At 39.5% G+C, this 13,167-nt stretch overlaps 1 protein-coding gene across 4 annotated transcripts in view; it reads left to right on the top strand.

Annotated features, from left to right (window-relative positions):
* EGF (epidermal growth factor) overlaps positions 1 to 13,167 on the top strand; it is a 60,724-nt gene that overhangs the window by 16,395 nt on the left and 31,162 nt on the right. For all 4 annotated transcript variants that reach the window (XM_075751446.1, XM_075751448.1, XM_075751450.1 and 1 more), the window contains exons 5-9: positions 1,446 to 1,676; positions 3,387 to 3,589; positions 8,287 to 8,412; positions 9,425 to 9,547; positions 12,013 to 12,135. In XM_075751446.1, coding sequence (XP_075607561.1) covers positions 1,446 to 1,676; positions 3,387 to 3,589; positions 8,287 to 8,412; positions 9,425 to 9,547; positions 12,013 to 12,135 — 806 coding nt within the window. The remainder of the gene's footprint in view (positions 1 to 1,445; positions 1,677 to 3,386; positions 3,590 to 8,286; positions 8,413 to 9,424; positions 9,548 to 12,012; positions 12,136 to 13,167) is intronic.

Raw genomic sequence — 13,167 nt, 5'->3', positions numbered from 1 at the left:
CTGCAGATTAGCAGTGATAAGATTATTTTAGTAGTAATAATATAACTATTGCTGTAAGATTGATTTAATTTTTTATGGTGTTTAGAAATGCCAAAAAAGAAGGATTAAGACTAAAGAAAAATAGAGGGCAAATACAGTATAGGCTGGCAATTACTCAAGCCAGTTTCTAGTCTTCATTCTTCTTCTGTTTTCCTGTTTGTTCATATCATACCCTGTCCCTACACTGATTTGCAAAAGTTGTGCATAAAGACTATAAGCACTTAGTTTCCTTATCTGTAAAAACTGAATCCTAGCATTTGTCCAAACCTCCAGAATAGTGGAAGTTTCTTAAATAACAGGTGCTATCGAAATGCAAGCTTTAGTACAGTCCCTTGCCAGCGAGATCTAATCAATTTTGGGGTCTTTAACAAGTGATTAACATAAACATAGTAAAGCTGACTTTATGCTACATTGTTTTGTACATATAAATTCTGCAATTTTGTGAAAATAAGGCAATATGATGATGCCTCTTGGAATTCTTGTGCGTAAGAAACCCAAGCAAAGAAGCTAAACCCAAACATTAAAAAATAAAATATATACCGGAACAAGGGGTAACTTGCTATTTTGGAAGAACTGTTGTTAACCTTAGTCACATCAATAAATCCTTGTTCTGATCCATGAATAACTTGACAAGCTTTAGTGCATAACTGTTTTGAATATTGGAGCTGTATTTTGACTGTGTCTTAATTTAATAACAGCATAGTCTGGCTACTATAACCAGCAGGAAGGTAGAAAGAAATGAGAACAATAATAGAAATGGTATTTTTAATTTAAGCACTTAACTCATGTGTTCAACTAGAGTATCTGGAGATAGATTCCTCCCCAGAGGCAGAGGGCAATGTGTATCTGCCTCAAAGACGTGCCTTTCTCCAAGTTTGCAGGAGTTCCCCACAGATTTGAGAGAGTATTCCAGTTTCCTTCTCTGACTGCATGGCTGAACAAAGCAGAGACAGACAATAGTGCTTCGTGCTTCAGTTGGGCTGATTCCTGCTTGACCTACATGAGGGAAATTTCTAGTATCTAACTGCCTCCTAAACAGAGTCTCTGAAAAAACATATTTATTAAAAAAAGAAAACAACTGTAACAACAGTTCAGTGGTAACATTGCTTCTGTTAAACAGACAATGCTTTGTTGTCAAAAATTATTTCCATTCTTAATAGAGCTATATTAAGAGGAGGTGTCTATGGGGCTTTCCTGAAAAAGGGGAGTTCGTATTAAGGAAGTCCCTTGCTTTGTTATCAATTTTGGCTCTCAAAGCACTGTGGTAAGACTGAAAAATTCTGTATACAGGAATAACTAAACAAGGAGTGTGTAGCAGTGATGTGATCTTGAAAATGTGGGTTTTGTGGGTTTTTTGGGGTTTTGTTGTTTGGGTTTTTTCCAAAACATGCCTCTCTTGCCTGCAGGCTATTATTTTGGTCTTCAGATGGTACAGTTTCCAGCATACACCGAATGTCCCTGAGTGGAAGCGACGTGAGAAATGTTTTAAGAACCACAGAAAAAATAAAGGCCATCTCACTAGATTTGGTTGACACAAGGCTCTACTGGATCCAACATGACCACAGGAAAGAGATCTCCCATATTGGATCATGCGACTACGATGGCAGAGCTGTTCGTTTGCTCAAAAATTCTATTCGGTGAGTTTTCTTGAGCTTGTCAGAAATAAAACACTCATTTCCTGGGGATGCAGTTAAGCTCTCTTCTTCATTCTCCTCATTCATTATTACGGAAATAATTTTACTTTGTCAGTTCATAACACAATAAGGAGTATAAAGTGCAGTGAAAATGGCCTGTAACTGTAAATCTAAAACTACTGATAGGAAAATGGAAAAAAAGTCACTGTTGTAAGGATAACACTGCCACTCAGTACTCTCCATCTTCCAAGCTTTTAGCAAATGATAACTACTTAATCCTTAGAAATCCTCTCCGAGTGTTTATCAGTGGCCTTTTTCTACAGATAGAGAAGCTAAAAGCAAGAGATTAAATGATTTGTCCAAGGTCACAGTGGGTGAGCTCAGGTGTCTGAGCTGTGCTCAAGAGACTGAGCTAGATCAGGTCTTTCCTATCCTCCTCTAAGCCTGTTGTCCTCTTTAGCTGCCAGGTGGGGAGACTCGGATAACCCCCTGTGCTCAGACCTCCAGCAAGCATCAGCAGATGTGGTGAAAACTGTCCTACACAATGGACTTGTTCCCCTCTGCTCCCTGGTGCTGGGGCTGAGCATGGCTAAGGGGGCTGTTAGACCCATATGCTTCTGGGTGCCTTTAATATTTGGCCTTCATGCTTTGCAGTGGTACAGATGCTCCATGGTGGGCATGTTTTCGGTGAGGTACTCAGGAGAAGGTTACCCTGTACTACTGCAGTTTCTGTCAGTATGGCTGGATTGGCATATGTGTAATACGGACTGCCAACTGCAAAATGAAAAAAATACATGGTTTCGCTGGCCTGCTGATTTAATTATGCAGCACACCATTTGCACATGATGAACACAAGGTGGTTGCTCCCTACATTGCCAGCTGTCACACTGGATTTTGCCTTACGCTTTTCCCCTTTCTCCCTCGAGTTGGCTGGTGTTCACTAGGGCATCAAAACTTTCCCTTTGAGCCTGGATGATATGGATTCTCCTTCTTCCACCTGGAATCTGTACTGGAAGGTGGAGGCCAAAAATCCCTCCTTCAGTATTTTTTCTGCTTTCCCTCTTATTTAAAACTGGGCCCTTTTTTGGGTTTTGCTGGCTGCTGTAACAGACCGGCGAATGGAAACTAGATTCACAGATTGGTAGGGGTTGGAAGGGACCTCTAGAGATCATCTAGTCCACCCCCTCTGCTAGAGCAATAGGAGATGCAACAAGATGGATTTTAGGAACGCCCTACTCCTACCCCTCTATCTCCACCCTTATTTCCTAGGACAGTCAAAAACGTCAGAGCAGGCACTGGAAATTGGGAAATGGGGGAACTTATCTGGCCTACAGCCTTCAACAAAGTAAGTGCCATTTTCAGTTGCTGAGTTCACCAGAAGCAGGGTGATACCTAGACTTTCTCTGTCAGTTGAGTCAGTCCTGAACAACAACTCATATAACCTGTGAGAAATGCAGGTTATCTATTTTGCATCTATTATTTCTTGCAAATCTGCAGGATTCTGGGTGCTGGATTATTTGGGAATGTCTGTGGCACCACATCTGATTATCCTATATATAAGAGAGAGATATATATAAAAATATATATAAAAATACAAAAAAAAGGTTATTTACAGTGAACTTGACTGAACTAGATGCTCAGAAAATGTATGAGTGAGTAAATGTATAGCGACTGGGTAATGTGCCACTTTGTGTTATCTTCTCTTTGTTGTAGACATCAATTGCTTGGTATGTCTCTCTTTGCGGAGCACCTGTACTATTCAGAGTTGAAATCTGGTATGATTTGGAGAGCCAACAAGTATACTGGCAAAGTCTTAGTCACAATTAGCCTGAAGCCATCATTTTTTCCACCAGTGGAGATAAAAGTGGTGCATCCATTCAAACAGCCAGGTGCAAGAACAGATTCTCAGGATTTCGGTAAGTAAACTGCAATGATACAGTTGATGTGTGAGAACAATCGTATTGAATCACAGAATGGTTTGGGTTGGAAGGGACCTCAAAGATCATCTAGTTCCAACCCCCCTGCCATGGGCAGGGACACCCTCCACTAGACCAGGTTGCCCAAAACCCCATCCAACCTGGCCCTGAACACTTCCAGGGATGGGGCATCCACAGCTTCTCTGAGCAACCTGTTCCAGTGCCTCACCACCCTCACAGTAAAGAATTTCTTCCTAATATCTAATCTAAATCTACCCCTCTTCAGCTTAAGGCCATTACCCCTTGTCCTATTACTCCAAGCCCTTGTAACCAGTCCCTCTCCAGCTTTTCTGTAGCCCCCTTTTAGGCACTTGAAGGCTGCTATAAGGTCTCCCTGGAGCCTTCTCTTCTCCAGGCTGAACAACCCCAACTCTCTCAGCCTGCCTTCATAGGAGAGGTGCTCCAGCCCTCTGATCAGCTTCGTGGCTCTCCTCTGGACCTGCTCCAACAGGTCCATGCCGTTCTTATATTGGAGACCCCAGAGCTGGACGCAGTACTCCAGATGGGGGTCTCATGAGAGTGGAGTAGAGGGGTAGAATCCCCTCCCTCAACCTGCTGGTCACACTTCTTTTGAGGCAGCCCATAATGTCATACAATCTGATTTTTCACAGTAATAATTTCGTTCGGCAAAATTCCTGGCCTCAGTGAAGTCAAGGAAGAAGTTTCCTTTCACTTCAGTGATCCACAGTTCCACTTAGTGTGTATAACTCCAGCTGGACTATCAGGCTGGGAGTGTGCTGAGCATGAACTGCTCATTTCATTAATCTGAATACACATGCAGATAAATGTGGTTTTCTCCTTCTCTTCCCATTACTTACACAAAGATGGTTTTATATTTTCCTGCTAAATGCACAAAGCATACAGCTTTTTAACCCGCCATGCAGATTATCTTCATCAAATGTCTGTTCCCTTCTTATTCTAATGTACATGTAAACACCTCTGATTATTATGGCACTGAAGGATTTTAAGTGCATAGTGATACTACAAGTATCACTACAAGTGATACTGTGGATGTCTCAACTTTTGCTGTGAAATGACTGGATTAAAAGTCAGCCTGTTTCAGACAGACTTGAAGTTGCCATAACAACTATGAAATAAAAGCCTTGGGTCTCTTCGATGTCAGTTGCAGCCTACAGTATGAGGTGGTCATGTCACTGTCTTTCACCGTGGATCAGAAAATGAAGGTAGTTGACTACGGATAGCTCATCCTCCTTGAGGATTCCTGCTGAGGCAGTAGGAAGTGGATGGTGTCCAGGGGAAATAAGGTCTTGTTCTCTGATCTCTGGAAAGCAGACATAAAGTATCCTTGCTTTAATGGAATAGTTTTTGTTATCGGTTTTGCTTGGATATGAACAACTATGCAAACAGCAGAGAGGCATTTGTGTGTTGAGCAATGGTTGCAGAACTCCCAAGGGAAGATGGTGATGGGTTCCCAGAGGTATAGGTGGTATAAAGTCAGGAGGAGAAAGTAATGTTTGTTCGTATGAGCAAAAATGAAACTGCAAATATCTCTCTTGAACCATTTCTAAATATCTACTATAAAATAGGCTTTGTCTTTCTTCATGCCAACCAACAACATTACATGGTACTGTTCTGTCTCTCCTTCCTGAAGCCTGGTCTGAGTGGGAAAATCAAATTTTCAAGGGAACTTTCCCCTTCAAATGCTTTGTTTGCAGTGCAGAGAGCTGTTGAGATGCAGAAGAGCTGTTGAGATGGAAATCAAACTTGTACTTAATACAGGGACCTTCCATTCAGAGACAATACTTGTTCTGTGCTGCCTTCGAGGAAAACATTCATCTTGGCAAATGGAAGCTCTTTTTTCAACTGACACGTTTGGTGCTCTCGCACAGAGTAACTAGGGAAGGAAACGTTTGTGGTGCAAACAGTGACATGTCCACACATCTCAGGATTGTTACAATGAGATTTGGAAAGTCTCGTGAGGCCTCTTTGGGTGTCTGTCACCATGTCTACATATGCTTGAATACAGAGAGGAAGAAACAATGACCAAGAAAGGTAGTTCATGACAGTGGTCTCTTGAACCAGGGGGCTATTGGTTGTGTTACATATGTCCTCTGCACAAGAGTGTGTAGCATAATTTCATTGACTGTTGGCACTTAGCTTTTATTCTCTTGGACGATTAACTCCACTCCTTCCACCAGAACATGCTGCTTTCTGGTGTTTCCCTTTTGACTGGAAAGAGAGTTTCCCTACCTTTATTAATAAATAAACTACCAGTGTTTTTAAATGTCTTGCAGTATATACCCTTGTATTTCTAACGCTTTTAGTAAATTTTTGTATGGTAGTAATTGTTGTCAGCAGTAGACTTTTTTTTACTCCAAATACCTTTTTGTAAAAATGTCTAGGAAGTGATGGAGTAGAAAGAAGCTTAACAGGTTGAATCCAGATGAACCTTTTGGACTTTGTATGTACGTTGCTTGGTTTATCCAGTGCAAGAACTGGGATGAAAGGAGGACTAATGAGCCTGGACTGCAAATAAGATTTATAGCTAATCTTACAACAGAGAATCCTGGACATAAAAGCATACCTAGACTAATTAGATGCTCTGTACAAGCTAAGAAAGTGTATCTTGCAATGTAGTGTCAGCTGTGAATTATCAGACCTTTAAAGGAGATAGCAAGTGAGTTCCTTCAGAAAAAAGGGAACTGGCAACAAGTGCTCAACTGACATGATTTGATTTTTATTTTTTTTTTTAAACTGGAATTTGGATTATTTACTTCTTAAATTCCTCATGTCCCCTCTTCCCTTTCTCTTTCAAAAGACTTTCCTGGATTGGTCAGGGCTGATAAGTACAGAGAAGAGCACTAATTCAGCTACGGGTTTGCCATAACCCCACACAACAACTGTACTATGGCAGTGTCTGAAAGATATCCTCTAATTTACCTCAACTCTCTTTGACAGCTAACCTTAGATTTGATGATAGTATATATATTTATAAATGCCATAAATTTTTATTAATGGTTTATAAAATATTTTAATTACCTTAAAATTTCAAAGACTGCCTCTGGAATTTTTTTCAAGCATCTTCTCTGACAGATTAATGATATTCAGTACAATCAGGATTTTTTTTTTTTTTTGAGGAATAATGTTGTGTTTCTTTCCAGTCTAAGATACCAGCATCAGGCTATTATTTGAGAACGCCCATTTCCATATAAGAGAGGTGATGGGAGGAGAAAAAAACCACAAAAAACAAACAAGCTAGAAAGTATGGTTCATAATGGTTGTCCTTCCAGAAAAGATTACCTTAAAAACTTTGCGATTCATAATTTAGTCACTGTTCACTTTACGTTTTGAAATGTGGTTATTTTTTTATATGTTGATTTGGCAATATCAAGTTCTAACAATTATTCAGTTAAAAAAGAATATCTTCTTGAGATTGCCCAGATAGCAAAATTATTGCTTCTGTTATTTCTCCTGTAAGTCCTGGGTGTCTTAGGTCTCATTAGACCAATAATGGTACAAGCAAGGGGCAAAAAACCAGCACCAGTGATAAGCATAAGGTGCAGCCTTCAATGCGGTCTTGTTTCTGTTTTGTATGGTTTTGTGATTGCGTGTACTTGCACTTTTGTCATTCTAATGAATTCTGTATTTGAAGATTAGACACTCTGCTACTGCATGTTCCTGATTCAGTTGCAGTAGGGACAAAGATTAAGGGTCCAATTCGAAACTAGTTGTACGAAAAGAGAGGCTCAGCTAAAAATACGTAAAATTCAAGTCTCTCAAAAACTAGCATTCTTAATAACATAGATAATATCCATCTAGTCATCCATTCATCATTTTTCATTTAGTGATACAACTTTTGTTAGAGAAGAATTAAACAGGTTGATGCAAATAATTGCAATGTTGAGGGTTTCAGCCAAGCTGAAGTGTCAGTTTGGGAAATTATTTCAGTCTTTTATAGACTTGATCTGTCATTCCACCAAATGGCCAGCATTTTCTCTGTGGTGGCTAGCAGAAGACTAAATGTCGAGCTTAAATATTGTGCTGCTTTCCATCTATTGGAATTTGGAGGGTGAATTGGAAATAGCACAAGAAAATTGTTCACATACAAATTTCTTTGCCTGTGTGAGCTCATGATCTCTTATATGTTGCACAGATAGCCCAGGGCAAAGCCAATGTTGTGTGTGGGTGGCTGCACACCCACATTCAGCACCAGCAGTTCAGCTATTCTTAGCTTGGGAAAGGGGCAAGTAACCCCAGAAGAAGATTAGGAAGATTAAAACAAAAATAATAGTTTGGGAGACAAAAATAAAACCATGAGTGTTGCATATCTGTGAAAGCACCAGCTCTAAAAGATAGCTGAGCACAGACACGAGGCTCTGCAAGTCCTACCACCCCCTACTTCTAGATCTACTTGTGCTGACATGGGAGCTAGAAATGATCGTTTGCACAGACCTACTCTTAGTCCTCCAAGTACTTTCATTTTTACAGTGGCTTTTTGGCCGAATTTTACCAATAGAAAATAATAGAAGTTATTTTCTATTCATAAGTTGTTCCTTGGATCGAGCAAGTAGCTATTGAGAAAACACATCACTGAGCATCTTTGCTCAAAATAGTTTCTCCTTGAAGGTTAATATGGTAAGAACTCTATTACATTTACACTATATTTGTTCTTCCAGAAAAAGGAACTTGTGATTTGAACAAAGAAAAGTGCAGAAGAAGAATCTGCAGGCCAGACTCAAGGACTCATCGGTGTAAATGTTCTAGTGGCTTTATTTTAAGTCGAAATAAACAGTTTTGTGAAGGTAATACATGAATCTCCTGTAAGATTTATTCCAGTCAGATGAAAAAATTCTTCTATTCTTTTACTTTACTCATATCTTGAGTATGAAAAAACACTCTGAGGTCTTAAAACTTCCAGGTGTATCATTTCAGTTTCATGCTCTTCCAGGTTCTGAAATAGTCTAAAAGGAGATGTATGAACATGTCATAAGTGCTCTTCTTGTGAGAAAGTTTGGTCTTAGCCTAAGTAGTTAAAGGAGCTTCAGATAAGTAGACATGCTTATGGGTACTTATTTAACTTTTAAATAAAAATTAGAACATATATATTGCTAAAGGTGAAACACTGAAAAATCCTGCAACAAGATGGCTGTCTTAAGTCCCACTTTCAAAGAAGACACAAGTTCTTAACATGCATCTAAATGTTTTAATCTGGATTGTTTTAATAAAAAAATCTAACATTACTATTAATAATAGTTAACATATCACTTTTAGAAGCATCTTTTTCACTACACGACCAGATTTGAAAAGAGATAATTGCATCAAAGTTCCTAGCTTACAGGATTTACAGACCTACCTGAGCAGCAGCCATCCAGTTATCAGGAAATTCATCAGAATTGCTTTCTGAATTTCAACTTCTAAACCACTTCTGTTTTTTGAGAATTTTACTTAAGTCAAGTTGGAGCCAAATTTTTTAAAAGAATTTTTGTCTGAAGAAAGTGTCTAATGTAAATTTTTTGCGTGCACAGAGGATTTAATTGGCACTGGAACGTGTATGGGAAGGCATAGTTTTGAAAGTCCTCTAGGCACCTATGACGGACACATGCAACCTGTGTAGGTTTTGCTAGAGGGTTTTTAAAGCTTATTTGATTAATGTCTGCAAATTTGCTTTTTAATCACTTATTAGGACCAACACATTTTTGTAAACTTAATGGGAAAAAGAGATATTTCTTGAAGACTCTTAGGTGTTTCATTAATCTAGTTACGAGGCACTGGTTGATGATGTCATTCTGACACAGCGAGTGTTTCTTTTGGCAGATATCAATGAATGTGGCTTCTGGAATCACGGCTGTACTTTGGGCTGTGTGAACATCCCTGGTTCCTATTACTGTACCTGCCCGAGAGGTTTTGTTCTGCTGCCTGATAGGAAAACGTGTCATGGTAAGTAGCGATAATACATTAACACCTCCAGTATGATATCAGAGGGAGTCCTCATGTAACACTGCAACCGCCGAAAGTTTTGTGTGTTGCGTTGCTTGCTTCCAATCCCTTATTATGTAAGTAGGATTAGCTTAAACTGAGTGAACCAAATTTGGATGTCATGTTTAAGGAAGTGTAAGTTACACGTGAGTAATCAAGTGTGAGCCTCTTCAGGAGCGGGGGAAAAAAAAAAAAAAAAAAGACAGGTCTCCAGAGAGACCTCTTAGCTCAGATTAGGTTCTGTGGCACATTCCAGGTGGGTAAGCAGTTACGTCTTTTTAAATGCTGTCTCTGAATTTGGCTCATTCTATCTAACCTGCGTAACGATTTGCACAGTCTCTGAATGAGCAGCTTACAGCATCATCTTTTTTCTCTTCAGATCAGGGTTGATGATAGCATTGCTTATGTGCATGAAATTAATGATATTAAATGTATGTGCATCTGTTGACAATGAATAAGACACATGGAAGTACTCATAAAGTTGTTTGTTCTGGGGGACTGCTGCACCAAAAACCATTTGGTGGTTTTTTTTTCCTTTCATTGATGAAATTGTGTATAAGAGGTATGCCTGAGAGAACTTATCCATATAATATAGGTATGTAAATGAGGAAGCTCTCTGAAGCTGGATAAATGTGAATAAACTAAATGCAGAGAACAGAGAAGTGGAGGGGAAAAAAACAAAGCTCTGTCTGTCAGTAAGCTTCAAGGACCATATTTTAGTCACAGTAAGAGTCAGAGGGAAAGTTTTTGTTCTTCCTTTATGTAGCATTGTGTATATTCAACCTACAAATGAATTAAACCTTTCTAAAGTAAGTCTAGAACATAAAATGTGAAACACATTCAAGTTTTGAGGTCTTGGGATATTCCCAGTCACTCTTCTATTTCATAATGAAGTGGAACGTAGGCATAAGCAAAGGGTCCTTCTACCTTGGTTCCATGGTAATAAAACCTCGGTATATGCCCCCAGTAGAAGTGCCAGTGCGGACCAATGAGTTCAGTCTGGATCATGGCAGAATCAGGACCTAAGGTATATTAAATATTGCTACTAGAGAGTAACAGAGTCTAACAAACTCCAGCAGTCAATCTATTTTAGACCTCCAAGAGTCACTTCTCCCTCTCTATTAAGAGGGAGCCAGGAGTAGGATTCAGTGACTCAAACGTGGGGTCCAGGGTGCGTGACAGCTACAGAAGGCAGCCAGATGTGACAGAAGACCTGCAGCCAGAGGCTGTTGGGATGCAGGATATCCTTTTCTATGCAAAACAACACTTAGACGCTGTGCAACTCAGTCCTACTCTGGATGACTAGCTTGAACTATATGCCTACATTTTAGGTGGCTCAAATTAGATAGAAAGTAATGTTTTTCTAACACGGGCTAGGGATGCAGCATGGACAGTATAACTCCTTAACTACTGCAGCACAAGGCAGATATGTCACCATCTATGCAACTTGAGAGAGATGCAAGGTGAGAAGTCCACATGCTGACCAGACATTTTGATGCTTTCTCCTCCAAGTCCTGTGCAAAGCTCTTCATCTGAAGCCACAAGCTCTAGTCAGAAAGAAACAAGATCAGTTTCTTGACCCCCTTCACTGTGCTTAAGGAGTTAGAACAATACAGTCTGAAGCACAGTTGCCCTGGTGAGCAAAATTTGCAACAGCTATGCATCATTTAATATGCAGCTGTGGGAAACCTGCATTAGTTCCAGTCTCCCAGCAGGTGTTGCCATATGGCACTAGTATTGGCATAAAAAGATGCAGCCCTGCAATACAGAGGGTGGAAGGAGGATACCTTGTGAAATTGCATTAAAGAAATACTCAAAAAAATGTTGGCAGTCCAACAATGATAATGGAAAGTACAGGAAAGCTATTGCCAGGTCCTCAGATGGTTTTGCCCCTACAACTTCAAAAATTACCGCTGAGGAACATAGTTGTATTTCTGGAAGGTTCATCTGCTGTTTTCATTGGTTCTAGTTCTGTTACCCTTGGAGTAATAGGATAGTAGTTTTTCCTCATTCACTTTGTGTTTTATACTTATTCTTTCAGCATAACTTCTTTGTCATTTTCAAAACCTGATCTATGTAAAAAAGAAAGCTTTCTCAATTATTTCTATTTCGGTAATACTTCTTCACGCAATTGTGGAAAATTTAAAGCTGATCAGTATAATGGCTTTAGGACCCAGCAATGTTGGCTTTCTCCTTTGCTATAGTTAGGAGAAGGTGGGTAAAAATTTTGGAAAAAACCAAACCAAACAAAAACAAACCCCAAAAGACCACAGAAGTGGTGTACTCTCAACATCATAATTTCATTTTTTCCTTCCCTTCCTTCCCTTCCTCCCTCTATTTAAGAAAGTGTTAACATATCTTTTGGGGGCATTAGTAAAAAATTTTATCATAATTTAAGATTTTTTTTCCTCTTTAAATTACTGTAGAGCTAATTTCCTGCACAAGTAACGACACTGAATGTAGCCATGGTTGCCTTCAAACATCTAAGGGGCCTGTTTGCTTTTGTCCTGAAGGATCTGTACTCAAAGTGGATGGCAAAGCATGCACAGGTAAGTAACATTTTTCTACCTGTAGTGACTGCCAAACTCTGTTTGTTCTTGGCACTGAGAGCCAGAAGTGAATGATGGCATTTTACACTTATTTTGTACAGCTGTAAATGATTGTACAAGGTAGGAGGCAATGGAATGTCAGGCTCTTTGAGCACTGAGATGAGCAATATTCATCTTCTTTTTTTGATATATGTGTCTTAGCAGCAACATCCAAGGATTGCAGGTGAAATTCTTTTGTTGTCAGCACAGATCAATGCACCTTCCAGATGTTATTTGCAGAAGACATCTAAAATTTATATTTGAGGGGAAATATAGGTACAAAACTAGGGCTTGAAATCTCAAGATGCCTTTATTGACATCGTGCAAGCCAGTTTCAGAGTCACTCTAACTTACAGCAATTTTATCTAATTACCCACAGATGGAATTTTTGCAGAGTATTTGAAGATGCTACACCCGCTAATTTGTCATTCCTGATTCCAGCAAGCTTTCCAAATTCAGGGGACTGTAGCTTTTTAACTGTATGTTTGCAGTCTTAGAGGTCAAGAGAGCTCCATTAATGCCAGCCTTGCACCTTGAAAAATCCCCTTCCCCTTTTTCCCTTACGTACTGTGGACTGTACTGTATCCATGGATTCAGTAGCATTGCTGTTTTGCTAGGGACACTCCACGGAGTAAACTCAGATTGGCATTGTGGGTATAATCATTGTACAGCCCCAAGAAGAAAGAATACTTTCTTTTTATATGAAATCTTCATTTGTTGTATTAGAAAGTCAGTGTATTTCATCAATTCGCCATCCTAGCCTAATTAACTTCTGGGCAGAGAATAGCATTAATTTGCTGTTTCTTCGCACGTAGTGCAAAGTCTGATAAAATTTGTTACTCTGTTGTAGATGGGATGAGGTTTGCATGGGAGAAAGAGTTCTCTGAAATAATGAACACATGGAAGCCCCCTTCATATATCCCACTCCCTCAACCCCCCTATCTTGTGTTGTGAATTTTCAGGAAAAACTCTGGAAGAAGTTACTACTAATTT

The sequence above is a fragment of the Balearica regulorum genome, chromosome 4 (genome assembly GCF_011004875.1).
Source record: "Balearica regulorum gibbericeps isolate bBalReg1 chromosome 4, bBalReg1.pri, whole genome shotgun sequence".
Classification (NCBI taxonomy): domain Eukaryota; kingdom Metazoa; phylum Chordata; class Aves; order Gruiformes; family Gruidae; genus Balearica; species Balearica regulorum.
This window is presented reverse-complemented; position numbering and strand designations above follow the sequence as displayed.